Source organism: Haemaphysalis longicornis, unplaced genomic scaffold, assembly GCF_048455015.1.
Source record: "Haemaphysalis longicornis isolate Haplotype H1 unplaced genomic scaffold, Haemaphysalis longicornis Haplotype H1 scaffold_7, whole genome shotgun sequence".
Classification (NCBI taxonomy): Eukaryota; Metazoa; Arthropoda; class Arachnida; order Ixodida; family Ixodidae; genus Haemaphysalis; species Haemaphysalis longicornis.
Window position 1 is genome coordinate 194545922 of NW_027526422.1, and position 19561 is coordinate 194565482.

Sequence of the window (19561 nt, forward strand, 5' to 3'; positions counted from 1 at the left end):
TGGCGACCCAGTTAAACGCTGGCCTGGTCACGCGCTACCACAACGAAAGGCACCGAGTGAGCTCAGATGCGACGCCTCTCTGCAGAGGATCACGTGGCGTGACGTCCCACCAGCCACATTTGCGCTTCGCTTGCTAAAGGTCATTGTGACCCGAAGGATGACCTCACGAGTCATGCCTTTGTAGAGCTATCGCTCTAAAACAATAACGTGCCCTCGCCCTGAACCTTTTACTCGCCCTCCCGTGACAGAGGACATGATTCCATAACAGTTTCCGTTTGGGGGAAGCTATTGCGTTGTCTGTCCAAAACAGGAAAACAGGAATCACGGCAACGACGTGGCGTCTTGCCGTCCCGAGCTTTCGTACTTTCTCCATTGCGTGCTTCCATTTCTGCTCCTATGCTTCATCATTCCCTTCATTGTGACTCAGTGATGACAGGTTTCGTTGGGACAACTAACAACAGATCAATCTTCATCGCATTACCTAGGAAAGCTGCCTCTAGCTAACGTTTCTTGACATTTCTGTGTGCGAGCGCCCTACGCACCCACTGCTGTCGTTTTAACATCCTACATGCACTGATTTCTTCTGCCTTGCCCGGTGTGGCAGGTATGTTGTGCGTGTCTGTATATTATAACTAGAACAACGAACACAAGCCTTTGTTTTCTGATTGGAGTTTCACAATTCTACGCTTACGTCTTCAGAATTCTATGCCTACGCTGCAGAAGAACGTTACCTTCATCTAGTTTCTGCGGCACCTCTATACCGGACTCAAGCACTACTAGCGATGTCAAAAATGTTGAGTTTTGTCGGATGGGTATACCTCCTGTTTGAAAGTACCGCACTGCGATTCTCAGTTGACAAGGGATGATAATTTCAAGTAATGGTTAATAGCCGCACAATTTACGTTAGGAGCTCCTACTTCCCTTCAAAAGTCTCCGCTACCTCAGCTTTGCTCGTCATACTGGTTGAAACCGCAGAATAAACCATGATTTTTGCTCAATTCTAGGTTAAAGCACATAATGTAAAATGCGGAAGCTTTAAGTCATTTCTTGTGCACTACAATTGCGTTTACGTTTTAAGCTGTGACGATGCTTCTGCACGAAAGTCTATGTTAGTGGAAGAATGAATGCTGCTGTCAAAATCTTGTAAAAAACAAGCGATGGGACACCCGCTGGGGCTGCCGGTAATTATCAGGCTGTCTCAAAAGGTTGAGAACTTTGAATCTTCACAGACCGTTCACTTTTCTGAGTTCGGGCCTCTCATATCTCCCAGGATGGGTTTTTACCCCTTCTTGCATCCCCACTATGTTTCTAAAAGCGCAGCCGCACCTACGTTCAGAAGAGCAAGCTAGGCAGCGCACATTTTCGGCGCAGTAAACTTTGGTTCATCACTCGCAGTCCACATACATTGACGCCTGCTCTTCTTGCAGCATTATAATTGTCCTACCGGTGTTTGCCCTTACAACACAAGATAAAATATAATAGTAAGCATTTCGAAGGCCCCCAACCTATTCGAATGTTGCACAGCGGCAACAGACAAAACTCCGCGCACTAAGATGCCGAGGTTGCCTACCTGTAGAAGCTGTAAGAGGGTGCTGCGGGCGTGGCCTCTCCTCCTCCTGCCCAGGTGTCCAGGTAGGCGTAGGTGCCCACGAGAAGGATGACGAGGCCCACCACCCAGATGAGCAGGTTCATCACCAGGAGGGGGTAGCGCACGTACGGGTGCACGTCCAGCATCACGGTCGGCTCTGAAGTCACCCCGCCCGCTTCGGTGGTCCCCATCGTCGCCTTCCGGCCTGACGGTACACCCGCTACGCAGGGCAAAGATTTCTTTTCGGCGAAGCTCTCTCAATCTCCCTCCTGAATTTTTTTCTCTGGGGCACCATCATAAAAGAAAATGATTGAAGGTTCGTTATTGTATGTAATGAGTCAGGGGTCAACTTTCGAGTTGAATAATGACCCCGAATTGATAAAGCAAAGCTTTCTACCTCTACCAGCCAACGGTTCTTGCGTGGTGTGCGGGACAAGAAATTTTCAATGCGGCTGCGTAGCGAAGGGCGGTTTTCACTCACGGGGCACAGTGTAAATGGCGCGGCTAATTTACCCAGCGTTCCCCGCGCGCTCACGCCAGTCGGCGCATCGGCACCACCCGGCTTTGTCGTCTGCTTTAGCGACGGTTTTTTTTGGCCTGTTCAGGCCCATCTTCGCTTACATTGCTTGCTTCCTTCGCACGGCTTGAGTAATGGTTTGACAGCACCCCCTCGGTAACCCGTACACGATACAATTAAGTGGCGAAATGGCAAAGATACGCTTAAGATTGCTTTGCAGGGCATGAAAACAAAATCTATAGACCACATACAGACATCTGGCTGCTAAACAAGCACTACAGTTTTCTACCTGCTTGCGACGAATGGGACTTCGTCTTCTCAATTAGTGAATACCCATTCGGTTTTGTTTTAATAGGTATTACAAAAGGCTACAGGAGCAACTGGATCTCTAAAATAGCGGTTATAAGAGCTCCCTCAGCTTTTTGGCAATTCTCAAACTCACTGAACTAACTAGTTTAAATCAGTATAAATGGGAACCACTAAGCTCACATGCCGAATTCTTTTGGTGTCCACGCTTCTGTCGCGCGGTGATGTAGCCCCAGGCAAGCACACCAGAATGGCTCGGTTCCGTTGTATCACCCTTCTTATAGGGAGGCGAAGCTAAAGTTTGCCGGCCGAGGGCAGCGCTACACTCTCCCCTCCGCGGGAGTACGCGGTGGCTGCCGCAGCTTCAGTACGTGCTTTTTCGCTGCACGCGTGCTGCATTTTTCGCGCTAGGAAGAGGGCTGGGTAAAATTTCTTTTGACTTATGAAACCATACGCGTCAGCACGTGTCGAGCAATTTGTTAGCAAGTAGTTACTGCAAGTAGTTACTGAGCAAGTAGTTAGGTACTCCAGCAAGTAGTTACTGAGTTAATTTTTGGCGACGTTTGTCTTGTCGTCTGGTACAGACCTGCCGCTCGACCGGCAGACTGCCCCGACGATTTTAAGGGGGGAAACACGTTGTTCGGCGGTCGCCGGCTGCTGTTCTTTCGTCTGCAAGGCGACAGCTGTTCAGCTTGTCGCAGAGTACTTTTCTCTTGTTTGTTAGTCCCTTCGCGTGCTCGCGCTTCGGACATCCGGGTTTTCTGGACTTTTTAGAACACTAGTTCGCATTTTCAAAGCCGTTTAATGTAAACTGAAAGCACACAGATACAAACAAAATGTGCCAACCTATTTAACCTTTCGAACCGCACTGATCCATGCTTACAGTCTATCCTTTTGGTGCACTTTCGCGGGGAATATGCAGAATTTAACGAATGGATACTCTTCTTTCGCCTTGTTAGTGTCGTGGCAGCTGCCCATGCAACAATAATGGGGGGTTTGCTTCGCTTTCAGTTTCATCTTTTCGTTTCGGGGGAGTGAGGAGTGCTCCCGCCGCCCTTTGTACGTGCTGGCTTAAGTGGCTCGCACAGCCGGCGGTCGCTTTGTTCGCATTCGTGAGTAGGGGGCTGGATGCCTCAGGCGGTGCGGGAGACAGCGTCCACCCCGAGCTGCACGTACACTTGCCAGACGCGGAGGAGTGGGCCGGGGGGCGTCTGCTTAGGGCGTTGAAAAACCGTTCACCCGACGCAGTCGTTTCGCGATGACTGAGGTGGTTAGACCAGCCAAGGTTAGCCCACAAGAGCACTCTTTATCCCGTGAAACTGCGGGGCGTTCGGCAGTTCGACTGGCGCGTAGCAGACGACGCGTCTCTAGCAGACGACAAGACAAGCACCGGCAAAAATGGACCCAATAGCTACTCTACGTGTACATGTCATGAATGGGCCTAGACGAGCTAGAAAGTCACGAGTCGGTAATGCGTGCGCAAGTAGGGATAGCTTTATGCGTGGAAAATGAGAGCAGAAGGTAAGAGAGTAGCGGAAACGCAGAGCGGAAACGAGACTACAGGAAAGAGCGTTAAATGCGGTAGCAGGCTAACGAACACTGTTCGCTAAAGAGAGTAATGGAGGAAACGTCCTACATGGTCAGGATGCGCAGCAGTCCAACGAGGTCTCCTCACGAAACGCGTGGGATCGGCCGATGCACCACGGCGCGGCTTGCTCGCTGAGGAGTGTCACGTCACGTCGGGTCCGGACACGGGACAGCGGCCGGACGTCAGGGACCGTGCACTGTGGTTGACAGCTCGATGGCCCAGCGGCGGTTGTGAGCCGGTGTTTCCCCGAACTGCGCTCTCTGGCCCAGCGTGTCACCAGATCCAGGCACGGGCCAGCAGACAGACTTCGGTAACCGGCCCAGCGGCCGACGACTCTTCGGCGACAGCAGCGGTTGAGACCCTTGCTTATAGCTCCAAGCGATCACAGGGCCGCGCTCACTCGCCCAGCGCGTCAAATGCGTCCGCTGAACCCTCGCTGATTCGATTCTTCTGCGCGCACTCGATGCAGCTGCGCGCTCGGTACCTTCTTCCTCGTCTTCCACAGGCACTCCATCACAGTAAACCGAACTTGCTGGACACGTGCTAATGTGTATGCTTTCATACGTCGAAATAAAATTTTACCCAGGCCTCACCGTAGCGCGATAAATGCAGCACGCGCGCAGCGAAAAAAGCACGTGCCGAAGCGGCGGCAGCCCCGGCGTGCTCCCGCGGAGGGTAGAGTTCGTGTATATAGCTCCCCTCTACGCGATATACAGGAACTCTAGCGGAGGGGAAAGTGCAGCGCCACCCGGCGATCGTTCCGGAGCCTGTGCCGCTCCTTGCCGTTATCTTTCAGCCGATGCTCGTCCGGGCTATAGCGGCGGCATCCGCCGCTCTAGCCCGGCCGTGGTAGGCGCTTCTGCGTTCTGGGCGCCGCCCCAATGAATTGTTGGTAACGGCAGAAAGAATCTCTGGTTTCACTATTTGTAGAGCCACGGGTGTGAATTCACGTGACGTCGCATGGGCAATTGTTGTAGGAGTCATTTACGGCGTTGCATTCGAACCATCTTCAAAGCATGGATTGGAGCCAATTTTTTAAAATTAAGTTCTCTGTCTAGTTATTCTGCTTTCCGACTTCTATTGTGTCCACTCGGTAGGTACTGTGTTACCTGGATTGTCCATTATCCACACAAGATGCACGGGCAAAGTTTCATCGTCCCCCTAAATTGAGCCGTGAGGTCTTCCACGAGAGTTTTCTCTCTCATTCAAGGTATTTTCTTATCCTCCGTCTCTCTGGTACCGGGCTTCATATTGCAAATTAGAGGCCTCAATAAAGATGTTTTTCGAATGTATTCTAAATTATCAATGTTTTGTTCTCTAATTTATCACCTTGATTCAGTCTTCATGGTATACCTTTCACTGTAATGACGCGAATACCCAACTGTTCCATGTTTGAAAAGATTCGCCGAGTGGAACGATGCCCATACTAAGTCTGCTCCCGATGAGTCCCTCGTGGTTTGGACCAGCACTGATGGCCAGGCCAACATGGCTACGTTCACCCACCCCTTCCACTATTTCGTCACCGAGGTTTAAGCAAAGGCTTTATACATATCTGCTATGTATATGGTATATTTATCCTCAGTTATGATTCACCATACCGCCTAACTTTCCGAGAGCAAGTTCTCAAAGATTCTTCAAAGATCCTTCTCCGATTTGCTGAAAAAAAGTATGTATTCCCCACTTTTCCAGTGGCACAAATATTCTTCATTTACTCGTGTCGCAGACTCGTAGCAATCATTCTCCCTAAATGTCTCAGCTTTGCACGTGGTTGCCATTGCCGTGTTGCCCTTTAGGGTTTTGAATTGCACGTGAAATCTGCAAGCGCGCTATAGAAATGTGCTCGCAGGAGAAGACTGCGATCGACATGGGATTTCTTTAAAAACTACAACATCTTTTAAAGCGGACATTTTCATCCCTCAGGGATCGCCACTGTCTCGTGAACAAAACGCGCTGCAGCAAATCTGACTTTACGCAATGGGTTTCATTAAGCGGTGATGATGGTAAGCGGCACATCAAACACCTCAAAAAAAAAAACCCTCCCCATGTTCGGAATCGAACCTGCGCCTCTCGCGTTATGACACCGACGTCGGTCCGATTGTTTCATTCCGACATGGTTGAAGCGGTTTCCAAGGAGGCACATAAGGCAAGTAGAAAACGTGGAAATGCCACTTCGTCTAACGACATCGATGGTGTAAACGCGGGTGGTGGTCGAAAAGTACACCACCCTGACGAACCCCGTGTGAAGAAGCTGAGCATTTCCACCATTGTTGTCGTTACAAAAAGGCGTGCTGAACTTTTTCCGGTTGCTTAGATTTAAGCAATCGCCATGCCTGTTGCTGGAGCCTCGCTGAGTTTCTTCCGTTCCTGGCTTTTGGATTCCGGCACACCCGTGGCCTTTCTAGGCCGCAAGATGTATTTGCCCCAGAAATAAGGCAATCCCATGGTGACAGGCTTGTTGGCGCCAGTGTCCGCTCTGCTGGGTGCAGGTTTCGGAGGCGCTGCCGAAGGATCTGAACTATGCGACACCGCTTTTGTCGCTGCCGTCTCGGCAGCCTGGGTCACAGGCGCCTTAGGAAGCTGCGCCCGCTCGGTCTGTTCCGTGGGTCTTGGCTCCTGGCTCGGAATCATCTCTGGCTTCGGTTCCGGTTTTGCTGGTAGGCTCTCGTGGGTCTTGAAAGACGTGTTGTCTTGTTTTGCCAGGGCTTCCGACATTATTAAGGCTGGCGGTTGCAACGGGGATTTTGGTGAGGCATCCGCCCGCGGCTTGACTTGAGCCTGGTCCGTAGAGTGCACCGTCGCTGGCATCTGCAGCTTAGAAGGAAGAATAAAAGATTAGGTTAAGTCAGTGCGGGCACATCAGCCATTATTACGGCAGTGCGGTCTACAACCGCTGTGTGAGTCCGCTGTTCTCCAGGTAACGTATCAGATGGGCGAAGACTTCATGTTCGGTTGCCAGAGGACGATTCCGGAATAGAAGGTCCTCTATGCCGGCTTTCCCTATGTCTTTAGCACTCTGCTCTAACCCTTCATCATCATCATCACCAGCCTATCTACGCCCACTGCAGGGCAAAGGCCTCTCCCATTATTCTCCAGTTACCTCGGTCCTGTGCCAACTGGGACCAATTTATCCCCGCAAACTTCTTGATCTCATCTTCCTATCTAACTTTCTGCCGCCCCTGCAACGCTTGCCTTCTCTCGGGATCCACTCTGTTACCCTTAATGACCAGCGGTTACCTTGCCTTCGCATTACATGCCCTGCCCACGTCCATTTATTCTTCTTAATTTCTACTAATATGTCTTTAACACCAGTTTGCTCCCTGACCCACTCCGCTCTATTCTTGTCCCTTAATGTTACACCTATCATTTTCCGCTCCATTGCCCGCTGAGTCGTTCTCAATTTAAGTTGAACCCTCTTAGTGAGCCTCCAAGTTTCTGCCCCGTAGGTGAGTACCGGTAAGATGCAGCTGTCATACACTTTCTGCTTCTGCGACAATGGTAGGCTGCTATTCATTATCTGAGAATGTCTGCCATATGCACCCCACCCCATTCTGATCCTTCTAATTACTTCTGCCTCATGGTTGGGACCTGGGGTCACAACTTGGCCTAAGTAGATATATTCGCTTACCACTTCCACTGCCTCGCCACCTATCTCAAACTGCTGTGCTGTCCCGAGGTTATTGAACATTACTTTAGTTTTTTGTATATTAATTTTCAGGCCCACGGTTCTACTCTGTTCGCCCAGTCCGGAAAGCATGCTTTGCAATTCGTCCCCCGAGTTACTTAGCAAGGCAACATCATCAGGTTACTCTGAGTCTGAGTTACTCAGGTTAAATCCGAGGTTACTGAGGTGTTCTCCATTAACCCTTACTCCCACCTGTTCCCAATCTAACGTTCTGAATACTTCTTGTAAGAATGCTGTGAATAACATTGGAGAGATTGTATCTCCTTGTCTGACACCCTTCCCTATAGGTATTTTACTGCTCTCCCTATGGAGGATGATGGTAGCTGTGGACCCATTGTAGATATCCTCTAATATTCTTACATAATGCTCATCTACCCCCTGGTTCCGTAATGCCTGAATGACTGATAGGGTTTCGACCGAATCAAATGCTTTCTCATAATCTATGAAGGCTATATATAGGGGTTCAGTATACTCAGCGCACTTCTCTATCACCTGATTGATCGTGTGAATATGGTCCAGTGTTGAATAACCTTTACGGAACCCTGCTTGTTCTAACCCTTCACTCCCCATGAACTTGCCCTCCAGCGCACTGAATTGTGAGCAGGTGAGCTCCCTGCCCAGCTCAAAATATCCCCAGTGGACTTCGTTTCCTTTACCCTCAAACCACAGACATAAAACACTGCAGCATTGTCTCAAGTGGATCTCTGTGCCTCGCTATGTATTTCATGTCACGCTGTATTGACATTTGCCCAGCCATAGTGAGAACTACGGGTGGTTGCGAACCTTACTCTAGAGGATGCTGAGGGCTCGCGCGAGCTGGCAAGTCGGGGTAGCTCGCATGCAATTCATTGCTTTGCTCACAAAAGCTTCAGGAACCAACAGGAATTCCCTCTTGGGCGAACCCTCCAATTACTGTCCTCCCCCATCCATCTGGATGATTCCTTACCTAGCATCATTACTCACGGAGGGCAACATTGAGATTACTTCAATCTGTTTTGACTTCAAATGCTTTGTGGATGATACATTACTTGTAAGGGCTTCTAATGGTTATTCCGAAAAGTCATATGGTGGAAAGGTATTGCGAAAGGTCATGTGGAATCTTTAGGACAGTTCCGTCTCCAAAAGGACAATAACAACAAGAGCAATTAAAGTCAATGACGCAGCTTTCGGTTTCTTCTCTAATAAATTTCCAATCATTCGAACTGAAAACTGCAAGCTCGAATTTTGAGGAATTTTTTGCACTTCATTATCATCATTATCATTAGCCAATTTAGGTCCATTGCGGTAGGAATACTTCTCCCAGTGACCTTCTCTCATTCTTCTCGGACGCTACCCAAGCCCATTCCTTGCCTTACAATTTTCTTATCTCGCCCTCCATCTAGTTATTGAATTTCCCCTTATTCTAGACTCGTCTTCTCGTGTATCCACTCCGTCATCCTGCTTGTCCACTGGTTGTCATTTTGTCTGACTACGTTGTAGTGGGGATATTGGGGTAAAAAAGCGTGCAGACCTGCTGTCTTAGTTCTTGAGCATTTTACGGTTCCAAAGGCGCAGACAAACAGGGGTATTGAATTCTATTTAATACCATTGGTGATTCCGAAGAGCATAAAAGTTAGAGACCCATACGTCTGCTCTCATCTAGCGACAATACAAATTACAGACTCCTCAGCATGCTCTCAATTACCTAGAAGTTATTTTCAAAGCCAATTCTCAATCTCTTAACATCGACTTTAGTCCTTCTACAGCCATTAGAACAAGCCGATTTTAGGAAAGGTTTCTCGACTTTGTCGGGCCATCATCACGCTATCAACCAGGTAATGAGGAAATGCGTTGAGTAATACACCGCTCTAGATAGCATTTATAGATTATGAAAAAGCATTTGACCCAGTGCCCTCTTCAGCAGTAATAAAGGCGTTACGTGATCACGGAGTCTACCAGCCATACATTGGACTTTTGAATGATATATATGACGAAAGGGCAGGAACTATACGGCTCCATCACGTAAATGGTTAGTTTTTCTAAGCAAAATGGTGTCCGCCAAAAAAAGACCACACTATCTCCACAAATATTTACAGCCTGTATACAGGCCATATTCAGAAAGCTTAAGTTGACGAAAACAAGACTGCGAATAAATGGGTAATATCGCACCCACCTAATCTTTCCAGACGACATTGTCTTGTTCGAAACTGTTCGAAATTTCACATCATGATTCACTTCTGAATACCGCCATCATGACGCATATGCGATAGCCGCGATAAACAGCCCCGACACTCCGCCCATCAATCCCCCACGGTGAACATCGCTTGTCCCGGAGAGGCGGATAAGGCGGCAATAGCGTTAGCGCTGACACACAGGTCAAACCCGCGATTATAATCTCGGATTTTAAAATGGAAGTTATAAATGTTGCTGGCGGCCTTATCCAGGTACTCACCCTCAAAATTATGGCTCAAAATGTCCCAAAATGCTCGGTAGAAATAATCTGAACCCTGGCTCATGCCGGCCTCGGAAGAAATGAGGCAGCCCATGTCGTCGATCTAAAACTCACAATCCGAGCGGGCCCCAGCCTCGTTCCATACCAAGGACCCACATCTGCCAGGGGAGACTTACAACTTACCTCAACCTTGTCAGTTATTACCGCCTCGCCTGCCGCAAATACCCTCCTGGCCGTTCTCAGCTCACCCACGCGCGCAAACGCACATGGTGGCTCCTCCGGACTCACACTATCTCTTTCCGAGTGGTACCTCACCACATCCACCCCTCTCCCTTTACCCTCCCGCAATTCTCCTGCCTGTGGCAAACGCTCCACTCTACCCCACTTCATATGGGGCTGCCCAAATGACCCTTTCCCTGTAATTTTCTCCGACGAGAAGTTGGAAAGGGCACTGGGTTTCTGTGACCTGGGGATACAACTCTCCCTCCTGGAGAGGCCTTCGTCAGTCGCCGCCAGACTGGAGCCTGTGGCTACCCCGACACCCTCAACCCACAACAAATAATATTTTTCTCTCTTTACATCGTCAGTAATGCTCGGAAAATTTGCTTGAAGGATTAAAAATAAACACGAAAAGTCAAAGGTTATGTAAGGTTACGTATATCTTGGGCAAGTCATAAACGCTGCCCCCGTCATGAAAATGAAATTACCCGCTGGATAATCATGGGGTCGGCTGGTATTGGTGGGAATTTCGATTCCCCGAATATTAGGCTTCCTTAGTCTATCAAAAATATCATACATAACCTATGAAATCTTCCATAATGGCGTACAGAGGACAAAATTGGGGTCTTACTAAGTGACTTGAAACAAAACTTTGATCCACCCAACGGCTATGAAAATAACACCGCCAACCGTCAAGCCTAGCGATAACAACGCAGCAGCATGTATTAGGGAACACACTCGGGTGTAAAGCATTCTGGCTGAAATTAAGTGAAGAAAATGGCCATCGGCGGTTCGCGTAATGCGGATGAAGGACAACCTGTGGACCATCCATGTAACGGAATGACTGTAAATTGACTGTAAACGCAGTAGGGGTCGGCCAGGGGCTCGATGGAGAGATCAGACGCAAGCCTTGGGGAAAGGGTTGACTCAGCGAGCAGCCGATAGACATGGCGGGATATTTTGGAAGGTGCATTTGTCGTGCAGTGGCCACAACCAGGCTGGTGATGCTGATGCTGGTATTGATTAAATGGATAGCCAATGTTCATGCCTTTTCCTTATGTGTGCTTTAATTTCTTTCCTGACTTTTTCTAAGACCGCAGCAAAACACTCTCGGGTTATCTCGTCGGTACCTGGTACGATTTACTGGGGGACGGCGTGGACGAAGAGTATTCTGTGGCACTTTCCGTGGTGGCCTTGCGCTGAGCACTCGAAGCTTTTTGGGCCGCAGCAGATTTCTCCGAAGCCGGTTTCGACTGGTCGTCTGCGACCATAGCCGGACTCGAATGTTCCGTCTTCTGCAATGGAAAAAAAGGAAAAAAATGCCAAGTTGTTTCTGCATCTACGGTGTAAAGCTGAAAAAGATATAAAAGTTCTTAATGCCTTTCACCTGAACTGTGTGTCACCTATACGTCCACTGCTAAAAAATTCCCCCGCACCTCGCCGAAGGCAATCGTGCAGAAATGCGAATGCATTGGGTGCACCGATGAGTGTGTTGCGAGTAATGAAGTAATTAATGACGAGAGTGTGAACGTAATCATTTATTCACCAGCACCTGTTTGTGTTATCGTTGTACCTGACGGCCACAATCACTGCCTTGTGATCGCTAAAGTGCACGGTCAAAGGGTATTTGAGAAGCATACGCGCGTCACAGTTTCGCGCAAAGACCAGATCAATGCAACTCCCGTGAATGGTAGTGAGGCACGTGTCAAAGCCGGCAGAGAGACAATGCATAGAGTGCCTGGTCTACATGTACTCTACCAGCCACTCGCCACTCTTCTTGCGCACGTCAAAGTTGAAGTCGCCAACCAAGACTATGTGGTCAGAGGGTTTGGAGCGCACGCGCACACTTTCCATAGCCGCGTCCAGCTGCGTGGCAACGGCGTCTCGAGCGAGGTTGGGCGCGAGGTACACGGTCACCACAAAGACTCCGTCTCCGGTGTAGGCAAGGGTGTACAAGTCCTTGTACGGAGACCTCCTCTTCCAAACTCGTTCCAAAGAACCCGAAGCGCGTTCAAACGACTAGACTCCTTCTTGATGTTCCCGAGCGCGTAACGCGTTCGGCATTACGCGCTCTTCGCTTCGCAGACTTGTCTTCTCCTTCTTCTCCAACCGATGATGATGACGTGGAAGCAACTGCACTGACGTAACCGCCAAGGAGAGGCGTAATGCTCACGTTGCATTGTGTGAACCCCCGACTAAGAAATGCATTCGCATTTACGACGACGATGGCGACGAAGGCAGAACTACGAGGCGCGCGCTCACGTGCGCTCGCGCTGGAGGAATGCAGGCACACGCCGGGCAACGGAGCAAGACTACCCCCGGCTAATAAATGCATTCGCATTTAAAACATCGCTAGCAATTCAGCTACCCAGAACAGAATGGCGCATATTTTTTACTATTGAAAAGCTTTACGTGGCCAATTGAGTGAAAAGGACAGCGTCGGCGCCGTCTTTTGGCGCCTTGGAGAGAAAAATGGCTGCTTGGAAAGCGTCTGACAGAAGACGTTTTACAGCACGAGGCGTTCTACAGCGCGAGCTCATATTGGGCAGTAGCGACAGATAGCCTACCACGCGAGAGTATACGAAAGATGAAGACAGACAAACCGGCCTCACACAGCGGCTGCAGCCCGGACTGCGGCGACAATGACTGATGTCCACAGACTCGCTCAGCTCATTTTTTATTGTTTCTTCTCGCTTTGCCTATCTCTATACCTCTCTCCTCTGTCCTCTTACTCCCCCCAAACTTCCCCTCCGCCGCAGTAGGTCGTGTTCAGGTGAGTTGCCTGCGAGCTCATCAACATTTCCAGTGCACTTCCTTTCCGTCTCCCTCTAACCACAAGCGACAAGCAGACGAAGACTACACCCGTACGAACTAGCAGACAAGCTGCAAATTGCTTTCTGGTCAACTCTTGCAGAGTTAAAGTGGAGAGAAGCATGTGGAGCTGCAAGGTACAAAGCCATGGGACAACGTGAGGCGGAAGCAAGGTGTCTCGAAGCATAAACGCGATGCTCGTAGATTCTTGCTCACAATCTTTGACCTAAATGTTGCAGGACGTCTTTTATGTGGTTTTAATTTTTCCGCTTTTGCGCCTATACCCCATAGAGTGGAAGCGGATGCCTTGACCATTCTATTAATGTACTCAGATACGTCAAGGACAGCAGTGGCCACAGGGTGCACAAACACGAGGAGACCAGGACAAGTGAGTGGGAACCCCAGTGGTTGTACCCGAACTGCGCGGCCATTGTCAGCGCATCCTGGGCAATAACCACAGTCTCCATCCCCCGTCAAGCAGTCGCTGTAATTGGCACTCATGACGATGTTAATTGCTCGCGAGGCATTATTTCGCTCTGTGAAGTCTCTTATCACCTCAGAGGATCCTCTGTGATTCGGGACACAAACCAAAGAGACCGGCAAGAAACATCAGCGTTTCATCGTAGCGTGGACTTTTGCCCTCTTTGATCGCAAATTTCAATGCTAACAAGGAGTTAACACGCCGATAACTATTTTCATCGTTCCCACTTGAGGTTCCGGCTTCAGTTGTGTAGCGCGACATTTTATTGTTTTTAAATGCGAATGCATTTATTATCTGGGGGTTGTCTTGCTCCTTTGGCCGGCGTGCGCCTGCATTCCTCCAGCGCGAGCGCACGTGAGCGCGAGCCTCGTAGTTCTGCCTTCGTCGTCGTCGTCGTCGTAAATGCGAATGCATTTCTTAGTCGGGGGTTCACACAATGCAACGTGAGCATTACGCCTCTCCCTGGCGGTGACGTCACTGCAGTTGCTTCCACGTCATCATCATCGGTTGGAGAAGAAGAAGAAGACAAGTCTGCGAAGCGAAGAGCGCGTAATGCCGAACGCGTTACGCGCTCGGGAACATCAAGAAGGAGTCTAGTCGTTTGAACGCGCTTCGGGTTCTTTGGAACGAGTTTGGAAGAGGAGGTCTCTGTACAAGGACTTCTACACCCTTGCCTACACCGGAGACGGAGTCTTTGTGGAGACCGTGTACCTCGCGCCCAACCTCGCTCGAGACGCCGTTGCCGCGCAGCTAGACGCGGATATGACAAGTGTGCGCGTGCGCTCCAAACCCTCTGACCCCATAGTCTTGGTTGGCGACTTCAACGTTGACGTGCTCAAGAAGAGTGGCGAGTGGCTGGTCGAGTACATGCAGACCAGGCACTCACTCTAGGCATTGTCTCTCTGCCGGCTTCGACACGTGCCCCACTACCATTCACGGGAGTTGCATTGATCTGGTCTTTACGCGAAACTGTGACGCGCGTATGCTTCTCAAAGACCCTTTGACCGTGCACTTTAGCGATCACAAGGCAGTGATTGTGGCCGTCAGATACAACGATAACACAAACAGGTGCTGATGAATAAATGATTACGTTCACACTCTCGTCATTAATTACGCCATTACTCGCAACACACTCATCGGTGCACCCAATGCATTCGCATTTCTGCACGATTTCCTTCGGGGAGGTGCGGGGGAATTTTTTTTCAATATTTCGTATCTTCTTGAAGAGAAAAATGCCCGTTTGAGGCCGCATTAGAGTTGAATAAGTTACCAAAGGCTATTTTTTTTAAATTTCGTTTCTCCTCCACTCCGCGAATAAGAATTACCCCTGAAGGCAGGCGCAGTCCAAGAAGTGCACAAATATAACCCGTTTGTTAGTAATTCCCGATTCCGCATACTTTTAAGAACGAAAATAACACCATCTTCCCGTTGGAAACCATGGCACCGCTAGACCGCGGAGGACAGCAGACAGTCCGCATTGGGCCGCGGAACGTCCACGTTTAAATCTGCCCCCTGCACAACCGGCATGTCGTCGCTGATGGCATAAAGCCTAGCTGCTGATGACGATGATGATTTATGATTGCATGTAGTATCCCTTTTGTAGAGGGGTGATTAGGTGTAATCGTACCAGGAGAAGCTAATATACCGATGTTTTTACTCTTCATTTAATACTAGCACGGCTCTTAGGGCAGGCAAAATTCTTTGGGCACAAAATACTTATTTTTTTTCCGTTACCGGTGGCAGCTGTACAAGGCAATATTCCCCTCTCGGATTGTCGTCCACCATCATTCTAATCTTCTTGTCGTCGCCTCGACAGCCTTGAAGTTAACTCCCTTTATGCTACCCTTAAGTCGTAGGGCTTTTTGAAGCCGAATATGACCCTGTAGATTTGGATGGGTACCCTCGCATTCTAACACTTTTGGCCGCATAGTTTGTTTCTTTTCCGCTGACCACGCGTATCCCATCATTTTATGAATAGTTCCCCGCAAAGCTCTTAGCTCACAAGCACCCTGTACTGTAGCCTCAAAAAACAAAGCACTGCCCTTGAAATTATCTTAGAAATCTTCCTTTCTGTTGTCCAATTTCGCAGCCCGGTACACCTCTAACGACGTTTAAGGTTGCATTTTTTCACTCCATTTAGTCGGTTATGTCTGCCTTACCTATTTATTCGGTTCGTTCGGATGTTTTCGATTCTCCAGAGTTGTTTCCGTATTTCATCTTTAGCCTTCAAGTCTTCCAGAGCCACTGCGTGGTGACGCTTTTCAAGTATAGGTACCTAAAAACCTTAGCTGTCCAGCTACGTTGATCTATTGCTCGCAGCCTCCTCTCAAAATATTTTACTCGGGGCTTCACTAACTTCAAACGACGCCCAGCCAATATCTGTTTGCATGGCTTCGTTAGTTGTTTTTCCATGCGCTCCTCAAGGCCAAGCGGCCTGCCTTTCTCTGGTTCCCTTCAACGCCTGCTAGAGCGTCTGATTTTAAGCAGAGTACGGCATTCGCAGATGTGAGATCCGGAATCATTACTCCTTTCTAAATTACTCTCAGTACTTCATATTTGTTATACCCCACACAACTCTATGCTTTATTATAGCTACGTTTCGCTTTCCCTTTTCAGCTCTTCAGTAGTGATGCCTTTCGATTATCCACACTGCCAGACATTTTTATTCTTTAACTCTGGATTATTCGCAATTCTGGACTGACACGGCGTCAGTGCTAGTGTCTCGGAAAACCATTATTCCCGATTTTTCTGCGCTACAATTTAACCCCCAATTGGTGGCTTCCTGAACGCTAATATTTACGAGGCGTTGCATATCTGTCTGGTAATTAGCTGCACGTGGACGCCCCTGCTCCTCATCCTCCGCACCCCACTCCGCACGCATGAACCGGCAACCTGTAATGGGCGCGTGCTTAAACATGGAAGCCGCCGGGGAAAATGTTTGCTGGGAAAACAGTTCGATTACCGCTCTTTTCCTCAGAGCGAACGCCAAGCGTCAGTTCTCTTCACCATTGCAATACAAACCTCTCCCACAGCGACATTTCGGACTAATTATTGCGTGCGTATTCAAACGTGCTAAGAGGGTAATTTTGGAGATTGTATGCGGATGCTTCTAACGGCCCACAAAGGAGCCTGGCTAGCTCTGCTTATCCGAAATATAATTGTGTATAGCCAGTTAAAACTGAAACTACCGATAACGGGGCTAGACCTGTTATCAGCCGATTGCAGAACTTGCGAAAAAGGCATCCGTGGTGGTGAATGGTATAAAACTTGTGAAACAGAGGTCACCGGTGGTGATGGGGCGCGGGGAAGCGGGGTCACGTAAAACCGCTTCAACGAAATGAAAACCGGGGGGAGTTTGAATTTTACAGCTTTGCAGTAAAAAAAATTAATTTTGTCTTCATGATCACTTTAAACATCTAACCATCAGCCTGAAATGTGTGCCTCAACAGGCTGCACCACTTCCAGTTCACTCGAAATCCACAAGCACCTTTTTTTTCTTTTATAAATCGCCCATACCAAGGCTTCGGCAAGAAATTGAAGTAGCAGTATTGATGCCTCCTGCATACGTATGAACAGCGTTAAAAGGCTTGATATGGACAGAAATGATATGAAAAGGCTCGATACTGGACATTGAAAAATCGTATTCTTTTTCGGACCCTACATTACTGGCAACCAGACGACAACGAGTGAGGTGGCGAGACGAGGGAGCGGAAAGAAAAAAATAATCGTCCCAAAAGAAGGCGAAATTCTGCTCCGCAACGTTTGTGAAGAAGTCTAGAACATACGGAGTTGCACAAATGCTTGCACTTATAAATAATGATTCAATAGTTTCAGTACTCCGAGGAACCCCCTCAAATATGATTCTAAAGTAATTAGGACAATGAATATTTCGTATCGCGAAAACACCCACAGCTATGCAATTGATATCGTAGTCTGCTAGGTGGTCTTCACACCATGCAACGCACGTTATGCGAGATGCGATGGTTTGGCAGCAGTGTAATCACACGAGGGCGTGATTGTCCTAATTGTTGATTCCCAAAGGCATTTTCGTTTCACACCTCGACCAGACACAGCCATTGCCGCACGTATTCGGCTCAACCGACCTATGCTGCCATTTCCGCTAGAACTTGCATGTTTTTTCCACTCGAAAAAAATGCACTATATTTGCGAGCACTTGAAATTTTCTCTAGCGCCACCTTGAAGCTCAAGGCCATAATTCATGTGCGCTATGCCGCTCAATGTGGGGTTCTTCATTGTTTCGATAGCGGGCATCACGACGTTCATCTGCGAGAACCTGAGCTCGACATCAGCGTTGGTGATGTACATGGCTGCAACGACGAAAACGCCGTTTTCTCCAATTGTACCAGTAAAATTTCACACTTCAACCCATAATGTTTTCGATTTCTCGCTGAGGACTGTGCTATTGGCCATCTAAGGCATCAGAATAACGAGATTTTTGCGTAAAACGTGAATAAGCCCAAAAAAGGCGGCAAACTAGTGGAACTGGCAACCCTGACACTGATACCAAACCCGTAACGTAATGGGTGGCTTCCCTTTGGAAGAAGAGAGGCTGACGAAATGCCTGAAATGGTTACCGCGTACTGTAGCGCCGCATGCACAGCACTACCGCGTTGTGAGATGGTTGCGGGGCTCGTATAAGAAATTCAATACGATACCCGGCTGGCCTTCGAAGTGCGGCGCTTCTTGGACGGGGTGGACGGCTGCATCTTCAGAACCGGCGCTGAAAGACCGATGATTCTTCTTCGGCGCGCGCTGCACGCACCTGTACCGATGACGATGATGATAATGAAGAGTAGGCCATCAACGAGTCTGGCATCCTACTAAAACGTTGGCCGCGTATCTGCTTCTTTCGTTGCAAATGTCGTCAAAAAACGATAGTCTTTATCGACTTTTGCCAAGTATATGCCTCCCTTCACTTTCCCGCTCACCTCTCGTGTTGTTCCTCTTGCGTCGCGGTCCGCCCAATGTAAAGACGCCAAAGGTTTGCTTTAATGATTTTAAATTTCCCGCGTTCCACTTTTCCAAACCGGGTGTCTCGATGCCAACACTGCCGTACGGCGAACACACGTGTGAATCGAGGCGCTCCACTTCAACGTTTATAGAACCGCGTTTCCCTACTCCACGTGCGTTGCAAGCAAAACGTGGAACCTATCTAGTGGAACCTTTCGTAACTGTTGCCGGTTGATTCCTTAAAATGCCGCAAGAAGCTATACTGGCACGGGCAACAGCAGGCGACGGCGCAGTGAATTTTTTTTCTGGAGTTGCTGAAGTATTTAATTTCGCCAAAGTCAAGCATGTATGATTTTTTATTCAGGAACACTTCAGACATCACTTCTGTATTAATTTGTTGTCTTATATTTGCGTAATGTCTTGTTCTTCTTCAACAATGTTGACAGGTATGAACATTACGCTGGACATAGACGGGTAGATTTAACTGTGACTATATAAGACTATTGCGCAGGCATTGTTTTACTTTGGCCGGGTGGCTGAATCGAGTCCCGGACAGACAGACAGACAGACATACATACAGACAGACAGACATACAGACAGACCAAAATGTCTGGGTTTAAGTAGCCCAAGAAAGACTATCGCCTTTAAAAGAAGAGATTCATTAGAGAAATAACGTCCTCTGAGCTTCCGTTGGGACTCGTAGGTAAAGCAGAACGTAGAAAACGGAAAAGGAAGCAGTGAACAGATGCAAACTACCTTGTGTGATTGATGACTATACAAATTAGTCCGCGATTACGGCGTTGCGACCCTGGCAATCGAAGCGGCCTTTACCAAACGGACAAACGTGAATAAACGTATGATCCCACGGCTGTACATACCCTACACTTGCGGCCGAAAAAAGACAGAGTATATAACAACCAACCTCATACGCTGAAACAGCTCCTCCTGGCAGACCACCCGGCCCCCC

At 48.7% G+C, this 19561-nt stretch overlaps 1 protein-coding gene across 1 annotated transcript in view; it reads right to left on the minus strand.

Annotated features, from left to right (window-relative positions):
* Positions 1-11621, minus strand: part of LOC144146735 (tetraspanin-33-like) — a 36715-nt gene extending 25094 nt beyond the window's left edge. Inside the window, exons 1-2 of the mRNA XM_077678663.1 lie at positions 11462-11621; positions 1571-1808 (exon numbers count right to left, since the gene is read on the minus strand). Of these exons, the coding sequence (XP_077534789.1) occupies positions 1571-1779 (209 nt within the window). The 5' untranslated portion in view covers positions 1780-1808; positions 11462-11621. The remainder of the gene's footprint in view (positions 1-1570; positions 1809-11461) is intronic.
* Positions 11622-19561: the final 7940 nt, after the last annotated feature.